General features: G+C 51.1%; 7 protein-coding genes across 10 annotated transcripts; 4 read left to right on the plus strand and 3 right to left on the minus strand.

Moving 5' to 3' along the window:
• Positions 1-140: 140 nt before the first annotated feature.
• On the plus strand, positions 141-3,702 carry PV06_05978 (uncharacterized protein; the record flags this gene model as incomplete). The annotated part of the gene is made up of 6 exons (XM_016407035.1): positions 141-216; positions 271-1,308; positions 1,393-1,658; positions 1,729-1,925; positions 1,981-2,285; positions 2,378-3,702. 6 exons carry the CDS (start codon positions 141-143, stop codon positions 3,688-3,690), a joined length of 3,195 nt encoding a protein of 1,064 aa, XP_016262639.1. The 3' UTR covers positions 3,691-3,702.
• Positions 3,703-3,822: 120 nt separating this feature from the next.
• PV06_05979 (uncharacterized protein) lies at positions 3,823-5,595 on the minus strand (the record flags this gene model as incomplete). Its single annotated transcript, XM_016407036.1, has 1 exon — positions 3,823-5,595. The coding sequence occupies one exon, from the start codon at positions 5,593-5,595 to the stop codon at positions 3,823-3,825; it is 1,773 nt and encodes a 590-aa protein (XP_016262640.1).
• Positions 5,596-8,169: 2,574 nt separating this feature from the next.
• PV06_05980 (uncharacterized protein) lies at positions 8,170-9,855 on the plus strand (the record flags this gene model as incomplete). The annotated part of the gene is made up of 3 exons (XM_016407037.1): positions 8,170-8,795; positions 8,843-9,369; positions 9,440-9,855. The coding sequence occupies 3 exons, from the start codon at positions 8,170-8,172 to the stop codon at positions 9,853-9,855; spliced, it is 1,569 nt and encodes a 522-aa protein (XP_016262641.1).
• Positions 9,856-10,568: 713 nt separating this feature from the next.
• Positions 10,569-12,026, plus strand: PV06_05981 (uncharacterized protein; the record flags this gene model as incomplete). The annotated part of the gene is made up of 2 exons (XM_016407038.1): positions 10,569-10,759; positions 10,817-12,026. 2 exons carry the CDS (start codon positions 10,569-10,571, stop codon positions 12,024-12,026), a joined length of 1,401 nt encoding a protein of 466 aa, XP_016262642.1.
• Positions 12,027-12,558: 532 nt separating this feature from the next.
• On the plus strand, positions 12,559-14,551 carry PV06_05982 (uncharacterized protein; the record flags this gene model as incomplete). Its single annotated transcript, XM_016407039.1, has 1 exon — positions 12,559-14,551. The coding sequence occupies one exon, from the start codon at positions 12,559-12,561 to the stop codon at positions 14,401-14,403; it is 1,845 nt and encodes a 614-aa protein (XP_016262643.1). The 3' UTR covers positions 14,404-14,551.
• Positions 14,354-16,394, minus strand: PV06_05983. 4 transcript variants are annotated; one of them, XM_016407041.1, is made up of 8 exons: positions 16,055-16,394; positions 15,854-15,881; positions 15,768-15,782; positions 15,655-15,704; positions 15,572-15,591; positions 15,409-15,517; positions 14,909-15,351; positions 14,354-14,856 (listed from the first exon to the last, which is right to left on the minus strand). In XM_016407041.1, exons 1-8 carry the CDS (start codon positions 16,106-16,108, stop codon positions 14,778-14,780), a joined length of 798 nt encoding a protein of 265 aa, XP_016262645.1. In that variant the 5' UTR covers positions 16,109-16,394; the 3' UTR covers positions 14,354-14,777. The 4 variants fall into 4 exon arrangements, with proteins under 4 accessions (XP_016262645.1, XP_016262644.1, XP_016262646.1 ...); XM_016407040.1 differs by having other exon boundaries at positions 14,909-15,517; XM_016407042.1 differs by lacking the exon at positions 16,055-16,394 and having other exon boundaries at positions 15,854-15,947.
• Positions 16,395-16,609: 215 nt separating this feature from the next.
• On the minus strand, positions 16,610-23,457 carry PV06_05984 (uncharacterized protein). The gene has a single exon (XM_016407044.1). It carries the CDS (start codon positions 22,876-22,878, stop codon positions 17,113-17,115), a length of 5,766 nt encoding a protein of 1,921 aa, XP_016262648.1. The 5' UTR covers positions 22,879-23,457; the 3' UTR covers positions 16,610-17,112.
• Positions 23,458-23,948: the final 491 nt, after the last annotated feature.

Below are 23,948 nucleotides of genomic sequence, written 5' to 3' on the forward strand. Positions count from 1 at the left end.
AAACGAAAATGAAACTTAAGCACTTCTGAGATAAAATTGCCTAGAAACCACTTGGCTGTTAATGAGTGCCTGATTGACATCCTGACAAAGCTCTCTTCCTGGAAGGAATTCTCCATGCTGGGCGATCCAGCTCAATAACAATGTCCGAGAGGACGCACGTCAAACGACTCATTGTGTGTATAGATGGCCAGGAATTAAGTGCGGATGGGACACAAGGTGGGAACGACGCTCCAGTGACCCATGTAGAGACGTGCATTGACCGATGAAAAGCTAGCTCCAATCCGAGCAACGTCTTCAGGCTGAAAAGCATCATACCAAATGCCTTGTGCTACGACGCTCAAGGCCGTGCAGTTGAACAGATTGTGCGGTATTATCGCGCCGTCGAGGATGGCCCGAAATTACTGGACCGACTGAAAAGTCGCAATTCGGCCCCCTACTACGAGCAACAAATCAAGGACATTGTCAAAGAGGTATGCGAAACTCTCGAAGAAACCAGAGACGAGCTATTTTTGTACGGTTTCGGCCATGGCGCCTTCATCGTGCGTGCCGTGGCAGGACTCCTCGACGTATTGCATCTGCCGAAACGGACGTCCATGAAACATTTCGATAGACTCTACCAGAGCAGTCTAGACGTGTTCAAAGCCAAAGCCGAGGATGACAGCTCCAATGGCCCTAAGATTGTCGAGTTCCTGAGATCACATTCTACACTTCCGGTCCAGATTCACTTTGTCGGAGTTTTCGACACGATCAGGTACAGCTCTGAAGGTAACATGCACGACGTTTCCCTGGTCCCTTCGATACGACACATGCGCCATGCTTTGGCAATGAATGAGACGCGATCTCAGCTGAACCCCGAAGTCCTCAACAGTCCGAGCAGCGTTTCGGAATTACAAGACAGAAGCTATGTCCAGGCATGGTTTATGGGGTCGAACCAGGATCTTGGAGGAGGTGCCGCCCACGACGGCTTGTCGCTGTACCCACTGCAGTGGATGATCATCGAAAGTATACGAGCCGGCCTGGTGATACAGCCCGAGGAAGAAGACAAAAGGGATAAAAATGGTCCGTTGACACTGGCGTTTCCTCAATATACTGGGGACCTGCCGAAACTCGGAAGCGGCGAGAAGATTGAGTGGATTGTCAAGCAGACCAACGGCATAGAAACCAGCCTTTTTGACCTTCAGATGAGTATCGGTGGTCCCGCAGATGACCAGCAAGGCCACAGCATCCGTATCAACACGGCGAATACACTCTACAACAGCCAGCGCAAGATTTTTGGCAAAGGTGGATTAATAGATTATAACCCCAACGGTGAGTGCTGCAATCAAAGATTTCCCTGTCTGCGAACATGACCCAAAAAGTTGCTTTCTAACAACCTATTCATACACCCGTTAGAACCTTACGGGACCATCATACACCCTTCAGTGTTTTGCATACTGGATAGATATCCGAGATTCAATGAACAGTCACAATTCAAGGCTCTCAAAAAGGACATTTCCGATTACCGAGATCGAAGTACAGAAGACTCGAACAACCTTCCACCGTGGTTGGAAGGGATGCAATTACAAGCAAGTGGAGTCAAGGCATTCAGGATCCTAGTGTGTGGAAAGACGGGCGTTGGCAAATCTACCTTGATCAACAAAGTCTTTGGCGTGGAAATGGTATGTAGTCACATCCTCCTGAGCGAAAAGAAGACGTTTCGTTCGTGCTCTCTACTAACGCTCTTCCCAGACTGAAGAATCCGAAAGCTATAAACAAGGCAACCACGACATCAATCAAGCATTCGAGTCCCCCAACCATCCGGGCCTTTTGATCCACGATTCACGCGGTTGGCAAGCAGGAAGTGACCACGAACTTGACCTCATTGCCAAATTTCTGCGTCATCGAGCCTTTCAACGCGATCCAGCACAAGCATTGCACGTAATATGGTCAGTCAAAACCTTATCCGTCAACGCGCACCGCTCTCTGACTATTCACCCACAGGTTCTGTGTAGACTCGGACGTCAGCCGTATCGAAGAAGCGGACAAGCGCACGTTTGACACCATCGCTCAGTTCTCACACAATGTGCCCGTCTTCGTCATCGGCACGAAAAAGGATAAACTGGTGGCATTCCACAAGATCAAACTTCTCGAAAGCTACATGGAGAAGACGAATGACTATCTCGAGTCCAAGCGTCTGGCCGAGGAAGAAGCCGATAAGTTGGCCGAGGAGCAGTTTATGTCCCTCCGTGACGAACTCTCACGCATCAAACACTACAAGGCCGACGGGTACTGCTGTCTATCCAAAGGTACGTTCTGAGTTTGCCTCCAGCCTTTTTAGTATCACATTCCTCGAATCATGGGGAAAGCAATGAAGCTGACCGTGGCCACTGCGACACAGATGATACCCCGGGCGTCCGCAAACTCTTGAACTCCACCCTCGAGCTAATCGCCGATGATAGGGTTCGTCTCTTTGCCGTGGCGGCGCAGGTCGTGGATGTCGAGCAAAAGATTGACTCAGCCATTACAGAATGCATGCGCCTGGGCACACACGCCATCCGCACGGCTCTTGTTCCACTCCCGTTCACGTCGGCGATAGGCACGCCCACCGTGGCGCGCATCCTTTGCGAGCATGTCCTGCAGTGTTTCGGCTTCCCCAAAGCCATGCCCGAGGCCGTCGAGGAAATCATGAACCGCGTCGTGCTGGGCCACTTGAAGGCTTTTATGGCAGTGACCGTGGCCGAGTTTTTGACCGTCGGTCTCGCCACGGCAGGTCTCGTTGTTGGGACCATGGGCGCGGGCGCCGTCCTTGGATTGGCAGGCTGTATCCTCTCGGCACCGCCGACGGCGAGGATGCTGTTCAAGTGCGCATGCGACATGATCCTCATCCTCGAGCGGTCATTTCGATATCGTGGGAAATACGTGTCGGTCAAACAGATCGAGGACGCTGCCGTGTATTACACCACGGCCACAACCAAGACGTTCGCTGGCAAAGAGGTGTTGTTGCAGAAACACGTCCACGATTCTATTGACAAGTTGATTCCGTTGCACAAGATCGGAGCAGGTATCCGGTTTGGGAAACTCCGTCCCGGGCTCGAGGAGATCATCTACAACAACCGATTCGAGAAGAAAGAGACGGACAGGCAGGGGAGTGCTGTGTCTGCCTCCCTTCCGACGGAGATAGCAGGCCACGAGATCCTGGAGCTCGAGGCAGGCCCGACACCAGCGGCGACCGAGTTGCCCGCCCACGAAAAAGGAGCACCGCCGCAGATTGTCGAACTCCCCGCAGAAGTGCCGGTGGACGAGAGCCAGAGGAGTTTCTCGCCCGTCAGCCCGGAGAGCGACGTGAGCAGACTCCGCTCGAGCACCGCCACGAGCACGAGCACACACCTGACGGGTCTGTCGCCGGTGAGTCCCGAGAGTGAGGTTGCCAGGACAAGGTCAAATGCGCCTACCGCCAGCAGCGCCAGTGCGACCATGACGACGATAGATGAGTTGTTGAGCAACGACGAGAAGACGAACATGTCCCAGTCGACGACGAGCGAGGCTTCACGAGGTCAAGAGGCGACGGGAAGTGCGAGCCCGTCGTTGCCATCGCCTTCCAGCCCGACATCCACGGTCACGATAGATAGAACAAAGAGCGAGAGTCTATTTTCGAGAGGGACCAAGAAGTTGTCGAAGTTTGGGCTAAAGAAGTCCAAGACAAATACTTAGAGACACTATAAATCAATTATCCTTGCCTTTCATGTAGGCTTCTCTGACGCTGCTGAATGTTTTGTTGGATTTGCAGCATGTGAAAATTTTGTAGTAGGAGTCGTGTCCTTATAGCACTTTTTTGGTTCTTGGCTAGGTGGAAGAAAGCCTGATCAAGCATCTGCCAACACGCCGTATCGTCTCGTCATCGTCATCGTCATCGCCCGTAGTATCTTCTTCGAGATCTTCGGTAGCATCTGGCGGCCAGAAAGATTCCCACCATGCAAGCAGGGCTTGACGATTGCCGAGCGTGTTCCAGCCAGTTTCGAGCTTGATGTCGTTCAACACCTGTAAAAGTGCGGCCCTTTCAGCTCGACCGACGAGCATCGTCCCGGCGCTGGACAACAACTGAACGGCGTTGGCCCAGGCGATGGGGTGCCGATTCGTGACGCTGTTCGACACGATCTTGCGACTCAGATCGAGAGCCTGTCTGGATACGGATTGGGACGTGAGCCGGACACTTCTTTCGGCGGGTGAGCGGTCCGGAAATGCGAGGATGAGGAACAGACGAGCCAGATCCATCATTTGTGTCGCCGCACATGCCGCAGCTGACACGTACACGATCTGTCTGAATGGTACCACCTGCGGATGCTTGGGCGGCAGGTCAATGATTGGTCGAAAAGCGACCGGACGGTTACCCTCGTGTATATCCAGAGATGTGGAGACTCTGTTCCATCTGTCTTCAAGCAGCTCTGATTGCTGCTGCTGCTGCTGTCGGACGTCACAGAGTAAATTATGAGTCTGGGCGAGGAGAACCACCACTTGATTGCACCACGAATCGAGGTTCCAGTCTTGAGCAGCAGCAGCAGCAGTAGCAGCACCATCATGATTATGGGAGGATGACGACGACGACGACGACGGAGCCAACGAAGAAGCTCCGTCCGGAAGCCATCGTGACGGGTCGAGCATGGTATGTCGAGCTCTGGCTATGGAGGCCAGCAGATCCATTCGACAATATACCCAGAAGCAAGACTGAGCGACGCCTCCGGATCGTCCGTGCCATCCCTGACTCAAGCATAGAGAGAATGTTCCTCTCAAGTGCGTATGCCAGTCGAGACCTTTGGCGTCGATCATTTCGCAATACCCTATGAGCAAACAGGACGCAAAGACCGCGGGCAATGTCACTGTAGACTCGGCGTCATCACCCAAGGCTCGAGTCAATTCTTGCAAGCCTCGGTTGTACTGGTCGAGGGCGTAGATCGACGAGTTCTCCTCCCCCCCTGATACCAAGGAATATTGCTTCGCACAGCTTGCGATTATGGATCGGAACAAGGATTGGTTGGACAAGGACAGATGTGGCACCGAGTGTGACCAGTGCCTGCTGCGAGTGTCAAACATGTCGAACCATGGGCCTAGAATTGTGCAATATCTCTCCATGAAGAAGGCCTCGGTTGGATCGGTGATGGGAGGAGGACGAGGAGGAGGAGGACACGACGGAATGACAGAACCAACAGTTGGATCATCATTTAACGTGGGCTTCTTGATGGTTGCTTCAGTCTGCGTAACACCACCACGGGACAGCCAAGTTTGCTTTGGGTCCACAGTCGAAGGCGGTTTTGTTCTTTCCGGATCCAAAACTTCGTAATGTAATTCAACCCGTCGATTTTCTGAGACGAAGATGCCACCAGTTCTAACATTGCTCACATTGCTCCTATTTTCCTCCAGTGCTACTGGTAATGGAGGCAGGCCTACCTCCTGTGGTGACCATTCCTTGAGGCTGAAAGGTCTTGTGGGGTATTCACATTCCAGGTCATCTTGCCAGCAACGCTGACATGGCTGCTCCCCGCCGCATCTAAAGTGTCGTCGCCGGCAGTTGGCACAGGATAGTTTCGTCCGTGATGCTATTCCCCTCTTGGAGCGACTCATGAATGTCTGGGTATTGCGACGTGGAAGGTCGACAGAGCGTGGAAAGGTATGGAGGGGGGTTAATGAGAATCTGAGCATTGACATGGAATTCGACTTGGCAGCATCCGAGTCTGTCACGTCATCTTTTTATTGTATGTACCTTTCCGTGCCCTTACAATATACCTGCACTCGCCACTGACAGTAACTATTAGACTGGCTCTGTCTTATTGATTTATGACTTGGTCCCGAAAGTTGCTACAAGTTACAATACTATCTAATGGTGGCCATTGACTCCATTTGTTCCATTCGTGGTCGGTCGCACGATCTCCATTGACAGCACAGGATCCATCCTCTTCTCTAAAGGATAGTTACCCCAGAATTCTTGTACATGCTGCATCAGTCGATGATATGCTAAACCTGAGCCAGGCTGGATATGACCGATGATACCTGCTCGGGGAGACTCGACTCTCTGGGGAACAACCAAAGATCGTCCCAGAATGCACTCGAGACCTTTGAGGCCGAAGCTCATTGCCTCCCGCGACCCTGTCGGAACACCTATCTCATCGAGGAAGGCTATCTTGGTGTTGGGCATCCGTTCTCGTAGATAGTTGATGATGTTCGGGTTGTAAGATCCTCCACCACCAAGATAGATCTCGTCAATGCCTCCTTTCGGGCCCCATCTCTCGTAGGCATCAGCTAGGGCCTTCGCAGTGATTCGAGTAATCGTGGCCACACAGTCTTCTGGGCTAGCGCCCTTTGCCAGCATTCGCTCACAGATGTCTTCGCCCATTGTGTCACCAAAGGTCTCCCGACCCGTTGTCTTGGGGATGTCATGCACGAAATAAGGACCGGCCAACACCTCATCGACAATTGATTGATCCACTTTACCAGCAGCACCCATCTTGCCATCCTTGTCATATTGCTGCTTTCCTTTTGTGAAGTAGCGAACGGCGGCATCGATGAAAACATTTCCCGGCCCAGTGTCGAAATCGTAGCCTTGTTGGATGTCGCCTTTTGGTAGCATCGTGATGTTGGCGATGCCACCAATATTCTGGACAGCTCGATTCTTGGTTGGGTGTGTTGCACATAGTCCATCCCAAGCCACGAATAGGGGGCAGCCTTGTCTTCCAAGTGCCATGTCACTGACACGGAAGTTCGAAAGACTGGTGATACCGGTCTTTGCAGCGATGATCGAAATTTCCGCCATATCAAGGTGAGCTCGTTGTGGGTTTCCCTCGAACATTTCGGGGAGAGGCAGATGCCATATCGTCTGACCCTGTCCAGCAATGATGTTCACATCATTCTCCAAACTGAAGCCTTGCTCTTCAGCAAATTGAATGATGGCGGTGGCGGCGAAGTCTCCCAATTGGATGTTCACAATCGAAATCTCTTCAGGTGATGTTTTGTTTTCCTTGATTAGTCTCATCACTCTCTTCTTGAGGTCGCCGTCGAAGGCCACCTCTCCTGCATGGAGCAGCTGCATTCTTAGGGGACTAGCGGGACTGTCTTGTGTGAAGTGCATATATGCAATATCAAGTCCGTCCATGGAGGTTCCGGCATTGGTGCCGATCACCTTCAGGCTCAATGGCTTGCCTGTCCATTTGGAGATGGCCATTATGATTGAATGAATCGAGGAAAGATACAGAACCAGCGTAAAGACTTCAACAACGCAGAGACCTGGCTCCAGGGAGAAGTAGCAGGACATAAGCTAGTAAGAGCTCCCTCTCACCTTATATGCGAATTTACTAATGATCCATTCGGAATCTACACCAAATACCGGACCCGCAGAGTTACCTTCCATGGCAAATGCTCTGAGCATGGTTCCGTTGTTGTGTCTAATGGGGACCTTGGGCATGTGCGAGAATGAGGGTACGCAGTCTAGACGCCCCTGAACCTGAGGTTTGCCACTGTTCAGGTTAAACCACCGAAACGGCAATTGTCTAGGAAGGAAGGAGACTCCGACAACATGCTTTCGATGGAGTCGCATCTTCTGGCGTCCATTCGCGGAGAGTTCGAATTCGAATCGAACTCGCCTCCATCTTCCCCGGAGAAGATACTGTAGAAATTCATTGTGTATTTTATTCCCGGGTTGATGTAGAATGCAGAATATGTTCGATCATTGCGAACTTTATTGTCGGAAATTCTTGCCGTGCAGGTGGAAGCTGTTTCTGCTCGACAGATCTAATTTGCGGAGTCAGCAATTCTTCTATTCTCCTACTGGGACAGAGTCCACGCACTGTTCAAAACAGCCACCTCTAGCCTGTTGATCTCATTCTGCCCGTATGAACGCTTCCTACACTCCAAAACGTGGCGGCCGCGAAGCAATTCCTTCCTGAGTAATATGTGGATCTTATCGACAATCTAGACACGCACACCACGGGGTCCCCACGGCTTCAGAGCCTACATAGAGTCTTTTCCTCGTGGATTTGACGACAGCAATGCGTCTACATAAATCACGAACACCTCCAGCATGAGAAAATTCATCTTCCTCATCAGCTGTCTTCTCACAGTCGACCAACGTTTATCCCACTTCCTTGCTGAGGAGTTCCTTTCCTCCCATCCCCCTCCACCTTGGATCAACCTACAGTCTTCGAAATGGGGCTCACCAACATGAAATTCACCCCTTACACCTCGACCATGGGTTTGAGGGGCCTGCGTCTACAGTTTGCCATCGCCACAATTGCAACTTGCGCCTTCTGGCTCTTTGGTTACGACATGTCCATCATGGGCGGGCTCATCACAGAAGAGCCTTTCCTCTCCGTCTTTCCAGAGACCAAGAACGCAACTATTCAGGGCATTGTCATAGCCACTCTCGAACTTGGCGCTCTTTTCGGCTCGGTCCTCTGTATGTTTTGTGGTGACAAATGGGGAAGGAGAGGGACCGTATTCATGGGGATGTTGTTCATGTTGGTCGGTGGCATATTACAGGCATCAGCATGGCATATCGCGCAAATGATTGTCGGACGCTTGATGTCTGGCATCGGCTTGGGTCTCCAAGTTGCTACCATACCCGCATGGCAGTCTGAATGCGCTAAACCAAAGTCTCGAGGTCGATGGGTCATGATCGAAGGTGGTCTCCAGACCTCTGGTGTCGCTTGTGGCCAGTGGGTTGGTCTTGGGTTTTTCTACACTAGTGGTCAGGTACAGTGGCGTGCACCTGTCGCCCTTCAGCTGGTTCCAGCTGCCATCGTTTTCTTCTTCATCATGTTCCTTCCCGAAAGGTAAGACCACCTCCATCCCACTACAACCACTGCTAATCCAGCTGCAGTCCTCGTTGGCTCGTCTCCCACGGTCGATTTGATGAAGCTAGAGAAGTCCTCTCCAAACTCCGCAACTTGGACGAGTCTCACCCCAGCTTTATTGCAGAATTCGCCGGTATTATGGCCAGCCATGAAGCTCAAAAGGCCGAAGCTCCATTCGCTTACAAGGAACTCTTGCAAAATGGCAAAACACAGACCTTCCGCCGCATGCTGTTGGGGGTATTCGTCAATGCGGCTCAGCAGCTTTCCGGAATCAACATGGTCTCGACCTACGCCAACCAAATTCTCTCCACAAGTTTCGACTTGAGTCCAGGCATGTCTCACCTCATTGCTGCTTGTGGTGGCACAGAATACGCAATTTGCTCTCTCCTCGCCGTGCTCCTGATTGAAGGCCTAGGACGCCGTAGAGCTTTCATGTGGACTGCGACCGGCATGGCGGCTTGTTTCGTCGTTATCCCCATTCTCCTGTCTACCAGCTCTCGATCGAATCAACTCGCTGGTGCCGGCCTACTTTTCCTCTTCAACACCTTTTTCGGTAAGTGATAGCCGCATTCCTAACAACACTGCCCTTCAAATTCCTCTTGAACTAACTTGGATTGCAACAGGTCTTGCCTGGGTTGGTGGTCCCTTTCTCTACGCCGCTGAAATCGCTCCTCTTCGTGCCCGAGCCCCCTCTGCCGCACTCGGCTCTGTCAGCAACTGGACGTTCTGCTTCCTGGTCGTCATGACCATTCCAACTTCGTTCGCAAACCTCGCCTGGAAAACATACATTTACTACGCCGTCTTCAACGCCGTGTTCGTCCCAATCATCTATTTCTTCCTTGTCGAAACGAAAGGCCGTTCGCTGGAGGAATTGGACGTCATCTTCGCAACGCCAGGCGATCCAGTGAAGAACGAGAAACGACTCCCTCACGATATTTCAATCCAGGCTGCAAAGATGGCTTTGGGCTTGGAAGACGCTGGATCAGACAAGTCGGTGGAGGAGGTTGCACAGGTAGATACTTTGGAGAAGCAAGCCTAGATGTTGTCGCGGCCTCTACGGCATTGTAATTTAGATAGAAGGACGTTGGAATTCTGTATGCTGCAAAGTCATATAGCGCTCAGATATCGAATATGTCGGGTAATTCTTTGACATGCTGACAATCAAAAGTACCACTCGAGCTCTCCAGGGTCGGATTGTTTGTTGTTGGGGAAAATACTGGCGAGGTCTCGTCCATCATTTCTCTCAACCGCGGCTCTCAATCAGGACACATGTGCATACTTGGCTTTCTCTTGGTTAAGTGAGAGAACTTCCTCGGTTATCATGAACATGAGTGATAATGTACAAGCGATGAAAAGTTTGATGCTGTTGGAAAGAGTCTGAGATAGAATCCTCGGTAAGAAAGAGGGACTCTATGGATAAAATTAAAGCACGTGAAACATTTATTGTACCGAGTACTCATCCCTGGCAATATGACGTTGCTGGCGCTGCGCATCGGATCAGAGGAGGTTGAGATTTGTTCGTGTCTTCGTGTAATTCCAGTGTCGACCTCGGCCTCAAGGAATCTTTCACAAGGAATCGATCAATCAACGAATAGAGACGAATCGAAATGCCCCAATCGCTCGTCCCTCGAATCCCCAATGAATGAGAAACGGCTGTACCTGCATTAGACGTCACGCGGACACGTTCAACACTTTTACCTTGTTCAACCCTCCGAACCCTCCACCATTTCTCCCCCAGCTTCTCTCCCATTCATGCTTCTACCTCCTCGAGCTCCTTTGAAATCCTTTTCTCGATTCGCTAGATTGTCTCTCTCCTTTAGTTCCTGTGCTCGTTCCACCAATCTTCACAACCCCGCCATTATGGACGGGCTGCGAGCCAAAATGTCGGCTCTCACGCCTTTCGCAAAGAAGCACAAGGTCACCGTTATAGGTTCAGGCAACTGGTAGGCCATCTGTCTTGAAGATTCCTTGCTCGCAACTTGTAGCTAATCATCACCAAGGGGCTCCACCATTGGAAAAATGGTTGCTGAAAACACCGCCGAACATCCTGAGCTTTTCGAGCGAGACGTCCAGATGTGGGTGTATGAAGAACAGGTCGAGGTGGACAAGAAGTCAAAAATCTACGATGAATCCCACGAGTTATGCAAAGGGTCACAGAAGCTCACCGCCGTCATCAACACCTTCCACGAAAATGTCAAATACCTCCCAGATATCGCTCTACCACACAACCTCGTTGCCAATCCTTCCCTCACAGACGCCGTCAAAAACTCCTCCATTCTCATCTTCAACCTTCCTCATCAGTTCATCATCAATCTTTGCAAACAAATGCGTGGTCATATTCTCCCCTTTGCTCGAGGCATTTCGTGTATAAAAGGTGTCAATGTGAAAGAGTCATCCATCAGCCTCTTCTCGGAGACCATTGGAGAAGAGCTAGGAATATACTGTGGTGCTCTATCAGGTGCAAATATCGCAAAGGAAATCGCGGCAGAAAAGTTCTCCGAGACAACCATCGCCTACGATCCTCCGTTGGTAGATTCTCAAGCACCGACTCCTGCTACATCTCAGGGTCCAAGTCCCGCATCGAGCCACGTGGATTTGACGAAGCTCGCCCATAAGGATGCTTCTGGCAAGCCATCCAAAGTCATTCTCAAGCCCCTTCCTGCAGAGTACCATCCAATCGATCAGGACACAATCAAGAAGCTATTTCACCGTCGATACTTCCACGTCCGAGTCGTTTCAGACGTCGCTGGTGTATCACTTGGTGGTGCCTTGAAGAACGTCGTTGCCGTGGCCGCAGGTTGGGTGGACGGTCTTGGCTGGGGTGACAACGCCAAAGCTGCAGTGATGCGGGTTGGACTACTGGAAATGAGAGAGTTCGGTAACAGATTCTTCCCTCATACGGTACATCCAGACACATTCACCGTTGAATCTGCTGGGGTTGCAGACCTGATCACGACTTGTTCCGGTGGACGAAATCATCGATGTGCGAAATTGAGTATTATGGAGGGCAAGTCGATTGAGGAGATTGAAGCCAGAGAACTCAATGGTCAAAAGCTTCAAGGTGCCATGACGGCTCACGAAGTGCATACTTTCCTCAAGAGTCAAAATGCCGAAAAAGACTTTCCACTCATGACGGCTGTACACAACATTTTGATGGGTACGGAGAAGGCCGAAAACATTCCTGATCTCATTGAACCGGAGGATGAGTAAGTGAGACCGTTGAGTTGTGTGTGTGTTTTCGGTTTTTTGCTTGGGCATTTCGTTCTCCCGGGTGGTTCGGACAAGACTCGGGTACATTCTGGTAGAACGTGGGCCTTTGTCAGCATGATTGATACCCCGGTTCGTGGATGGTTGGGAATTACCTACACAGGGTGACGAATACGATGGGGACGCAGGCCAACCGTCAGAGCTAGAAATATTGCTAGACGAGGCGATACGAAATGATCATGAGAGCAATTACGACGGCGAACTTGTTCCTGCACGAGCTTTTTTGTTCTTGTTTATATTTGATGTTATTGTATAACGTATCATGTTCATTGACTGAGACTTAGACAGGCATAATAGGTCTCCAAATAATACAATCATCGACATTGAGAGGTTTTCAAAGCCTGTTCCTTCGAATGAATTTACGAGTAGTACAACAGCGGCACATCTACCATCGACCACGACTTCATCATCTACTTTTGATCAATTTACACAACGTTCCAAGGTACAGCAAACGGACAGAAATAACATTACGAAAATGTCCGACGTCGACCAAACCACCACGCCACAATCTCAGTCTCAACCTCGACCTTCACCTCGGCTTTCTTCTTTTGTGACACACCACCCGTCGCTCATCCCCGCCCCGGAGTTGGCGTCGTCGAGGTACAACCGTCAACTGTTGGTCCCTCAGTTCCGCCTCTCCGGCCAAGCCCGGTTGATGTCGTCCCGCGTCCTGATCGTCGGCCTGGGCGGCCTCGGTTGTCCGGCCGCCCTGTACCTGGCCGGGGCCGGCGTGGGCACTCTGGGGTTGATGGACGCCGACACCGTGGAGGTGGGCAATCTGCACCGTCAGATCGCCCACACCGAGGCGGCCGCGCGCGACTCGACCCCCAAGGTCCTCAGCGCCCTGGACCGGTGCAGGGCCGTCAACTCGGAGATCGAATACGTCACGTACGAGACGCGCGCCGCGGCGGAGACCATCCTCGACGTCGTGTCGGGTTACGACGTCGTCCTGGACTGTACCGACAACCCGGCCACGAGGTACCTGATCAGCGACGCCTGCGTGGTGTCGGGGAAGGTCCTCGTGAGTGGGGCGGCCCAACGCGGCGAGGGGAGTTTGGTGGTTCTGAATCGCCCTCCTGGTCGGACGGCGGCGGGGGGGAGAGAAGAAGACGAACAAGAAGAAAAGGGTCCGTGCTATAGGTGTGTCTTTCCTAGACCCCCACCGCCGGAGATGGTGAGAGGTTGTAGTGAGATTGGCATCCTGGGACCGGTGGTCGGTTTGATCGGTACATTGATGGCCGGTGAAGCCGTCAAAATTTTGAGTTGGAGGAGGAATGACCTTGGTCGTGAGGGCGGCGGCGGCGGTGGTGGTGGTGGTGTTGGTGTTGAACGAGACATTATGACCCACGAGAAGAAAAGACAACAACATACCATGCTCTTGTACAACACTTATGCAATGGATCCGAAAAACATGTTTCGAACAATCACCTTGCGTGGACGCCGAAAAGATTGTTTGGCGTGTGGTGATGAGGAAGTTTTGACCACGAAAAACCTGACCAAAATCACCGCCGAAACCATGTCCCAAGGAAGGTTGGACTATCAAGGGTTTTGTGGTGTGTTTGAAGATTTCAAGATTTTGGACCAAACCAAAAGAGTCGATGCGAAAAAGTTTCTCGATGAGACTGTTTTGTTGGAGGAGGAGGAGGAGGATGACGACGAGGACTACAACAACAACAACAACAACAACAAGAGGAGTACTGTCATCGTCGATGTACGTGAAGAACATGAATTCGAACTCGGAACAAAAGTCAAAGGGAGTATAAATATTCCAATCTCCAAGATTTTGACTTCTCAGGGTACGAATGCTTTTGATGGATTACATTTACGATCAAGACCACGATCACGACGACCACAGGTCCCCGATCGTCGTCAAACTCGATTGTCGTCCGGAGACAGAATAATGGGTGATGACGGAGGAATGCTGAACCCCGAATCTCATGTCCCCGTGGCTGCTCCCAGTGTCTCGAGTACGACCTTCCCACAACAAGGTGGCATGGTGAATCAAGAATCTCACATTCCTGTTCAGAGAGATGAAGAAGGTGATTTTCCTACGTCACCGGCGACGAGGTTGTTGGAAGAGCGTGGGAATGACAATACTGGGGGAACTGAAAACGAAGTCGAAGACAACGCAACATCGATATACTTTGTGTGTCAAAGAGGCAACGATAGTCAAATTGCGGCACAAAAGATGATTGAGGCCGTTCAACTTGAGAATGAACGAGATACGGCCACGCAGAAGAAACAATCAAAACCGAAATGGGGTTGGATAGGTGATGTACAAGGTGGATTCATGGCCATGGAAAGGATCAGACCATCATGATAGAGGGAAGGAAATATTGAAACACCTCGTCCGCCTTTTATTCGCTCTCCATACTCTGTCCGCAGCCTCCTGTCTGATGTATCCCGAGTCGGGACAGCATTGCGGTGCCTACAAATTGGTTTTCGTCTTGGGTTACTCCGTAAAAAGCAATAGTGGACTCCCTTCTATGGGGGGCCAGCATCCCTTTGCTCTGAAGCCAAAATCAAACAATCCGAATGCATCAAGAACAGTAGGTGCTTTGACTCCGAGAACAAGGAAAGTATTTCATGTTTTGACATATAAGAATCAATCATGCCACGTCATGTCATCAAAAGAAAAAGACATTAATGTTTCTCTCTCTCATCATCAATTGCCTTTTTGGAATACGTCTTTCATCAACATTCCCGACTTCGAGGTGAATCTATTCTTGGAGGACTCTTCGACTTCCTACCGGGATGTGGTGAATTACTCGTTCTGAATCATACACGTCAGTTCTCGGTCCGTGTCAAAAGACGTTCCCACTTACGATCTTCTTCTCTCACCCTCTCTTCTAAACTCGTCGATGATCCGTAACATCTCTTTCCGACCCGCGGTCGCATCCACTTTTCTCCCACCCAGACTCATGCTGACCTTGGAATCGGTCCTCACCATGAGAAGTCTCTTCAGCAACAAATGTCTCATGTTGAGACAGACAAACACGCCGCAGTCCGAGGAATTATCCTGCAAAGGACTGTCGTGTAGATGGATAAACTTGAGAGGTCTGTTGATCAATCTCGACAGCTTCTGAGTGACGTGGTGTGCTTCGATTTGATTGCCAGGAGGCATCGAATCGTAGTGAAAGGCGACCCCGTCGACAATCGAGACGAGTAGTAGCGACCAATGAGTCCCGCCCTCTGCGACGTTAACGGCGTGATTGTCGTTGATGGGGAGGAAAATATGGGATATGTTTGTGAGATCGGGGAGGGCGTCCTGCGTGCGTATGTCAGCGCGTACTCGTCGTCGCCGTCGCCGTCGCCGCAACCGTACCTTGATCGTCCGTGGATCGGGTGTTTGCATGAGCATAAACGACATGGTAGGGCGAAGGAGGACGATGTGAGAGTGTTTGAAGTTGACGAGGTATTCGCGCTCCAGATATCTATCACGTCAGATTTCGGTCTCGACCACATGCGGTCTCGTGTGTGTCCCCTACTCTTCCCAAAACGCAATGACCTGTGTATCGTCAAGTCAGCATCTCAACCGCCAAATCTGCCAACGGGGGATTCGGCCACCAACATTGTCTGTCAACCAGTCATTCTTTAGCACAGATATGTCTTCCCTCGTCACTATATCTCATTTCTCAGTAAATCGTGCAGGTAGGGTCACGGAGGTGCGAACGGGTCACCGACGTCGTATATCATAGTCTGCGAGTTTCCGAGGTTAGCACATGACACACACCTGCAGCGGATTCTGGGTACGTGGGAAAGTCTCTTACAGCTCAAGTACGCATCTTCTGGAGCCAGCTTGGGAGCCATGTTGGTCAGCTTTTAGGTTAAAAATGTTTGCGAGCATTGCGCAAAAGATTCGGGGAGCCGCAAGAGGGAAGAACAAAAAAAGAACGAGGGTGTCGGGGCAGTGGGCGTCGGCGATGCGCACTGCAAGAAAACGGTGACGCAAGAACATCAATACAACATACCGATCTCCCAAAATGCCGACTCATTCGACCACCAAAAGGATGCAGGTCTGGCATTATAGAGGGTCAATTGTCGAGATTGTGCAGGGTGTTTCGTAGCCAAAAAGACCCCTACTCGCAAGCCAGAGGGGACTCGTGTGACGTCCGTGGTGATGCCAGTCGCCAAGTGTGTGTATACGCCTTCAACCGCAGGTGGGAGGTTGTAGTAGACTGCACTTCTGTAATGACCCGAAGTCAAGACAACGACCTAGCATCTAGGGTCATCGCAAGGGGTCATTAACATGCTCATCCAGCGGGAACAAGCATAACACAGAAAAAGGATTCATTGCCCTCGTCGAAAAACACCCCCTGCAATCGAGAAACATGCAGCTCATGCTCGGGTTACGCAGCCTTTTCCAGCCGCGTTCTCAGCCAATTGGCAACGAACGTCATTCATCTTGGGGCCGTTGATCCCGCATTTCTGTGGTCACTTACGGAGTACGCAGTATTGTCTGTACCTACAGTACGAGTACGAGTATGGATTAGGCCCACGATGGGCCATACTCGTATGGGGAGGAAACAAGAGATAATGGCATTTTGCATGAGCGCTGTCTTCTTCTACCATGTCCTCGCAAAGCACTAATAAGTCCTTGCTCGCTCTCTCGCTGTCTCATCCAATTTACATCTTCAACTCTCAGGTCATCATCATCGCTTAGTAATGTACATCTCTGTTGTTCTCAAGATCCCTTTCCATCCGACGCCTAGTTTTAAAGCCCGCTCGAACGCTCGATAGAAAACAAAAAGTACCTTTGAAAATTGTCCAGTGAGCCCACCCACCATCCATCTCCTAGCGAGGTCCCACTGTACATGCACTTTTGGTCATGCTTGCTGTTGAACCCCGAGCTGATGACAGCGTGCTGATGAAAATAAAAAGAGAGAAAAAAGTAATACCATCAGGCGCGTTGGTATTCTTAGAAAGTGATGATTCCCATCCGTCATGCAGACAGATTATCCAAGAGTGGTCGCATGAGTGAGTATACCATCTCACTCATTTATAAGTTTCCGCATACATCTCCACGTCGCTACTCTGCCAGTTTGGCAAAGTGCTTGTTCCAGATCCAGCCAATCTCTCTGCTCTCATCGTCTTGATTGATGGCTAACCAAAGTTCTCCATTTTCAGCAATCACATCGAAGATCTCACCAGGCATGTATGTGAGATAGCGAAATCCACCCTGTTGACGTGACCGATCAATGTTGAATTCATACACACTTGCCGCCGTGAACAGAACTCCTGGCTCACGCGTAGGGCCCGTCGTTCCGTCCTCTTCCTGTGGTCTGTTGTTATCGTCCATAGGCATGGCCGAGGAAAAGATGTTACCACCACTGGGTGCCAGCTGAGTCTGTGATTGATTGGGTTCCGGCGCCGCAGAATAAAATGTCGATGAAGACATGTGTCTATTGGCCTGAGGTGAATCTGACAACAAGGGTCCGATGGAAGGTGATGCCACGTCCAGGCTTAATCGAGGAGCAGGTACTTCAGGCAGCCCTGGGCTAGTGCCTGGTCGAGACGCACTAGTGCTGTGAACAGTATGGACAGAAGGTGCTCCGCGAGAACCAGTCTCTGGGGTTTTGGGGAGTCTTCCAGACGCTGCCGAGGTGGCTCGTATCCGGCCATTGACAAAACTGAACGAGCTCGGCTCACTCTGGTCATTACTATGTGAACTCATCAGACCTTCGCTTTGTCGTTGGCTTGAACTGAACGTTAACGTGTCATCGTTGATAGATATCGATCGCCCTTTATGCCCACTGTTCCACGAAGGCTGTCGAGGGGAATCGTCGCCGAGCAATGTCGTCCCAGGTGTCAAGAAAGAGAGCAGATTGCCTGCTTCAGCCAACAAAGAGCCGTTGCAAATACTCAACATGAGTATCTGTTCTTCATGGTACTCAAAATCCTCTTGCCAGTCTTTGACGATTTCCTCCGGCTTGACTTTGTCGAGAGAAATTTCCATCGCTGCAGAGAACTTCTGCTTGCACATTGCCAGCCAATTTAGGTGAAGTCCAAGAAGGTTTTGTTGACACGAGAGGACCAAGTCGGCAGTGGACTTGAGCAGCCGTTTCTTTCTTTCTTTTGCCTCAAGGTTGAGTGCTTCCCACTGCTCCATGCGTTCAGTCATCTTCTTGTCGATTTTTTCGCCCCTATCCTTCTTGTTCTTAAATTGGTTGTAGTCCAGCAGTCGTTTGTCTCGCTTGGCCACGAGTCCTTTCGGGTCGGTCTGGAATCTCTCCAGCATGGTCGCGGTCTTTTCCATCGGACTAATGACGCGACGATTCACCTGGTCAATATGATCTGGCAAGGCTATTGAGTTGATGCCTCGAACCACAATCGCGAATTGTCGAAGTTTGCTCTCAGCTTCCGGATAATGGGTATGCCCAACGTCGACCCACGCCTCAGCTGCCGCTGCCAGCTCGCACATGCGCGTAACCCATTTGGTTATGGCTTCAATATACCCCTGGCAGTCCTTGGAGACGAGAAACAGATGTGCAATGTTGTTGTCATATTTGATCTTCAATTTGGCGTATTCTTCGTCCTCAAACATCTCATTGATACCCATATTCTGCCTCAATTTTTCCGCACGGCGTCCGAATGCTTTTGTCAATCCATTGCGAACATCAGAGTCCTTACGCTTCCTGTTTAGAACCTGATCAACCAACTCCGTGTGCTTCTTGACTTCATTGATGCGTATATTGATCTCGGTCACTTCAACCAGAGCTCGTCGCAAGAAGCTTGCGTCAGGGTGGTTATCTGGTGTGGTATCCACAAGCTGCATCAATAGAAGAGGGTACTTGGTAATTCGCTGGATTGGCTTGACAAGAAGGGCATCTAGACTCCAAGCGTTTGTGATATCAGTCGAGTTCTCCTTGCACTCCTTCAGCCATTCTCGTGCTGCTGAGTCAGATTGTAAAACCTCTAGTCTCTTGTTTGCAGCATGTCGGGTCCGAATATACTCGGTGTAGACCTTCTCCATATCACCCATGGAGGCCTCGAAGGCTTGACCAACTCTGGTAAGTTCGTCTTTGTCTCCATCGCTCATGTCGATAACACCATCCATTGAAGCGGCCGAGCTTTGTACTGTCGAGGAACGATTTCCATCTTTGCGTCGGTCCACTTTTTCCATCACATAGGCTGGTTTGACCACCTGCTTCAGGAGGCCGAGGAAATCCTTCGAAAATTGCTGTACAATATCGACATTCCCGAAGATGATCTTGATGTCTTCCTCGGATATTGCCGCCACAGCTGTCTGCTTATAGATGTCACATAACACTCGCATGTCCCGTTCGTAAGTGTACTCCGTATCTACGAGCTCTTTGAGAACATACCGCCGTTTATTGAGACGACGTTGCTCCGGTGTTTGATCATCCGTAGAAGGTCTGGTCGCAGGGGACTCAGTCGACATTCCTTGTTGATCAATGCTTGACCTCGCCGACATCTGCGAGACAGCTGTGAGTGGTCTTGAAGGTGGAGCAGCTGGCATGCTTGGAGCCGCCACTCCGACAGGCGCGGACCAAGACGTCTGAGCAATCGATGGCATGAAGGCAGCCGGGGGTGGGGGAGGCGAGTGCGATGGTGGCCGCGGTATGTCCCGGCCAGTCACTATCTCCATGAATTCGCTTCTGCTTGGTTCATTGGGAGCCTGTCTCTGATCCAAGCCCTCTTGAGTCTTTGCTCCATCAGTACGAAATGTTTCGTTTGCCAGTAGTGACTGTTGTTGTTGCCGATGTTGGCCGTCCTTTGGAGATTTAAGTGCGAACTGAATCCAATCTGTGACCGAAGGTGAGGTGTCCGCCCAATCCTCAGCGCTGTCCAGACTAGACTTATACCGGTGGTGAGATCGGTAACTCTGAGGTGGGTTAGGTGCGGCAACGCCAGTCGTGGGTGGGCTTGCAGTGATGGTCTGTGTTCCAGATTTACCGTTGTTTAGATCTGGTTCCGCGCTTAACGAAGCTTCATGCTGGGCCTCTTCGGCTGGCGGCGGTGGGGTTACCTGTTGGTCCCAGTGCAGACTGTGGTCATCTAGTTCTTGAAGACACAAAGCTCTCACTTTTGCTTCATCGACGCTTTCAGCATCGACTAAATCTGGGGAAGCTTGAATTATGCGATGGTAAATATCATCCACAAGCTGTTGATCGACAACTCCAGATGGTGTTCGCTGCTGCAACACGATATTAACAATTGTGTATGCATCTGTGGCATACGCTTCTCCAGTCGAGCCTTCAACACTGGACTGGTCAACATCGGAAAAGCTGTCGGATCCTGCTTCTACGGCCCCTTTGTCTGAATGGTGAGTTGCATTTTTATCAATGCCAACTTCATCAGTATCTGAATTGCGGTGGTCGGTGGTCAAAGATGACGTCCAGGAGCTTCTGTGGAACGTAGGTGGCATTGGTAATGGCTCTGATGGAGGTAGTAATGGTCGGTAACCCTTTTCGGCCGCTTCATCATCATCCAAGTATGTCGTTTCTCGCAACATAAGATTAACAGAAACCCCATCAGCATGATCAGAATTATCGCCTGATGCATGTGAATCAGGAGACAATGGCGATCTGGAACCATAACTCCTAAGGATACTTATCTGGTCTAGGAGAGACTGCGTTGGCTGAAGTTCAGGCTCGTCAGCCTGTGGTTCGGCATCTATCATTGTGGCTTCCGTATTGGCAGTCCCTTGGGTGACAGCAGAGCGCGGGTCTTGATCATCGTTTCCAGATTGCAGATGGGTATCGAGGCTGTATGGTATGCTGGTGAATGCCGAGCCAGTATGACCAAGTGTTGGAGAGTCAACCTCATCCAATGTTTGGGGTGTGCCTCCATCTACAATTTGAAGCGCATTTTGGGTAAAGGCTCGCCGATCGTCTACAACTCGCCGATCCTGAGTGTAGAAGGCATGTTCTTCGGGAGCGTCTTGGATAGGGGCCGGTTCATCAACGACGACAGCAGGTATCTCGATATTCGCTGGAGTGGAAGCCTCGGGCTTATCACTGTCGTCTGAAAGAGCAATACTATTGTTCCGACTGGTCGACGTCGAGGTTGTCCGCAAAGAAACTAACCCGCCGTTCAGATCCTGGCCCTCCTTTGACCTAGTCAAGGCTTGTGTGATTTTCAGTCGCCGAGCCTTAAGGTCAATATCAGTAAGTTCGGGAGGTCTCTGTCGCCTATATGCTTTGCTATCGCTTTGTTGCTTAGCCATTGTCTGAAACTTCTCGGCCATCTTTGCTCGAGACGCAGCAGTCGTTGCACTTGATACAGGCAAACGTGGTCTTGAACTTCGAAGCGGGGGTGAAATCTTTGGTGGAGGGGCAATGATGTTCGCCCTCAATGAAGGGCTCTTCTCACTGGTGCCTCCTCCCGACTTTGGCCCGGGGCTCTTTATCTGAATCTGAGATCGAGGCCCTCGGCGAGGGCTTGGAGGTTTCCTGTCCGTGTACGGAGTAAGGCTTGCCGGCGACTGGCGGTGCCCATTCATTCGTAGTGGCAGCTGTGAACTTGATCCAGTCGTTGGAGAGATGCTTGTCGGCTCTGATAAATTACGATTGTGCCGCACACTGATAGGAATGCGCGATTGTGCATTACCCTGAGGTGAAGAATCCATGCGCTCTCGTCTCATGACGGGCGAGTTTGCGTCGCGGCCGGATTTCGATGATGGTCCAGGGAGATCACTCTGTGCTCGCCGGTGGTTTGAGCCCGTGCCAGCGGCATTAGCAGATGGAATAGTCCTGTCTACCACCGAATATGCCTGCGCAGGATCTTGACCAGTGGCCGAATGGAGTGACCGCTGGGGGTCGGCGGTGCTCGATGGAAACATCGGGTTCGGACTATGCATTGGTGATCCCTCTGAGCCTCTTCTTCTACGAGCATTGTGGATGCCATAACCTGCCGCTGGAAGTTTTGATGTTGATGGGATGACTTCTCCGAACAAAAGCTTACGCCCAGGACCCGCAGATTGAACCGGGTCAGCAGCGGGAGTTGAGGCAGACGCCAATGACGCTCCTCTATTCCGGCCACGGGGAATAGCTGTCGGAGGGCGAATTCCGTAACTGGGTGACATCCTTCTCATAGACTCCGATAGCCTAGGCTCTGAGCGCTTTGACTGGGGGACAGTGCTTCCATAGGAATTTGAGGGATCAATTGTCGAATACGGCATCGGACTTGCAGTTCTTGAAGCTGGCCGCGTGATGAACTGTGTCGGTAATGGCGGGACCTCCTCCGGCGAGGCATCAAAGCGTGCGACAAGATCCTTGAATGAAGCCTTTCTTGATTTCAACAATGTTCTGGCAGGACTGTTCTCCCAACTGCCACCTGGCAGGTTCTGAGTGTTCACGGTCGGGCGTCGTCCCGCTGTTGAATTTCGGGAGGGTCTTTGAAACCGATCCTCGTTCGACTGGGCTGAGGCAAAGCTCGACTTCCTTGTTGCAGCATTTTTCTCATCTTCATCCTCAAACACCGTCGTTCGTATCGCTTCTTGATGAAGGGCTTGTGGAGAGGCATTCGTGAAAGGGTCTTGGTATTGCCTATAGAAGGCGTGCGGATCAATTGCTACTTCGTCGGAAGGCACAGACTCCAGCCTAATATTTGACTTGGAGGGTGTTGGACCGGAAGGAGTCCTAGCAACATGAGGTGAGGGCTGCTGCTGGGCGTATGTGGTAGATGGTAAGAAGGCAAGTGATGGATCGGGAGACGGAGCTTGCGTAGGAGAAGCCCTGATCTGGGTCGGCAGGTTGGTCTGAGAATGCGACGACTGTCGGCGGTGGTGCGTGGTATAGTAGTTATTCTGGTCTGGTACCGCAGAAGGCATTGTCGTCGACTCTGGCGCAGCTTCACGCCGGGGCCTTCCTTCTTGGACGATGATGTCTATCGTACAGATGCATGGCCCAGGCCCAGCATGACTTGGTCACTGCGACAGTAGTATATTCCCACGCATTTGCCTGTCAAATTGTCTTCCCTCGTGGCTCTTGTCCTGCGCAGAGACGCACCGATCGCCCTCTGACAGACGTCACCTTAGCGTCTGGTGTAGGTTCAATGGCGATACTGCCCAGATGACGACCAACAAGTGATGGTGTAATGAACGACAGAGAGCGAGAAAATCTGAGAACAAAGGAAAGCCTTGTATCCTCCAACTCAAAGTTCACCGTCGCGTGTTTCCGCCTAAACTGCGGTTTGTGGTGTACGAAGGTTGGGTAGTCACAGAGACCAATCGGGAGGTATCGCCGCGACACGCAGATGGTGTGCTGAGAAGGATATCGACAGGGACCGTTCGAGGACGACACCTTTACATTACAGTAGTTTCGTGGAGTGATGTAGAGGAGGCAGGGGGCTACTTAGAGTGAGGCTGCCCTGGGTGAGGCGAAGGTGAATGTACCGTACAAGTGATGAGTACTGGATGTTCGGATGAGATGCCAGCAAGCGAGGAGGAAGCCCTGTGTGTCCCGGCTAAATCTAGTGCGCAACATGGAGGGATGGACGGCACATCGACCGGGGGCTCAACATTAGGCTCTTTAGTCCCTAGTAGGCTGTCAACCAGGCTCTCAGTAGGCATCAACTCCGCAGCTATTTATTTAAATGACTTCACCATAGGCTCACCGTGTTCAGGGAATCTCAGCAGCACAAAGGATTGGATGGGGAGAGCCCAATCTACTCGTCTGCTTTGGGACTCGACAAATAACTCTACTGATGATTGACAATTTTCTTTATCAATATCCCAGTCCATTGTTCAACACCATACTCCGTACAAGGAAGATCGAAGTGGGAAACAAACGTACTCCGTACCCCGTTCATCGCCTGGCTCTGGTCATTGTACAAGTGTCAATCGTCCTGCAGGGGTTCATCGTGCTCGCTACCGATACCAATGGTCCCGCAGGATCTGAC

Source organism: Exophiala oligosperma (assembly GCF_000835515.1).
Source record: "Exophiala oligosperma strain CBS 72588 unplaced genomic scaffold supercont1.5, whole genome shotgun sequence".
In the NCBI taxonomy this organism is placed as follows: Eukaryota; Fungi; Ascomycota; class Eurotiomycetes; order Chaetothyriales; family Herpotrichiellaceae; genus Exophiala; species Exophiala oligosperma.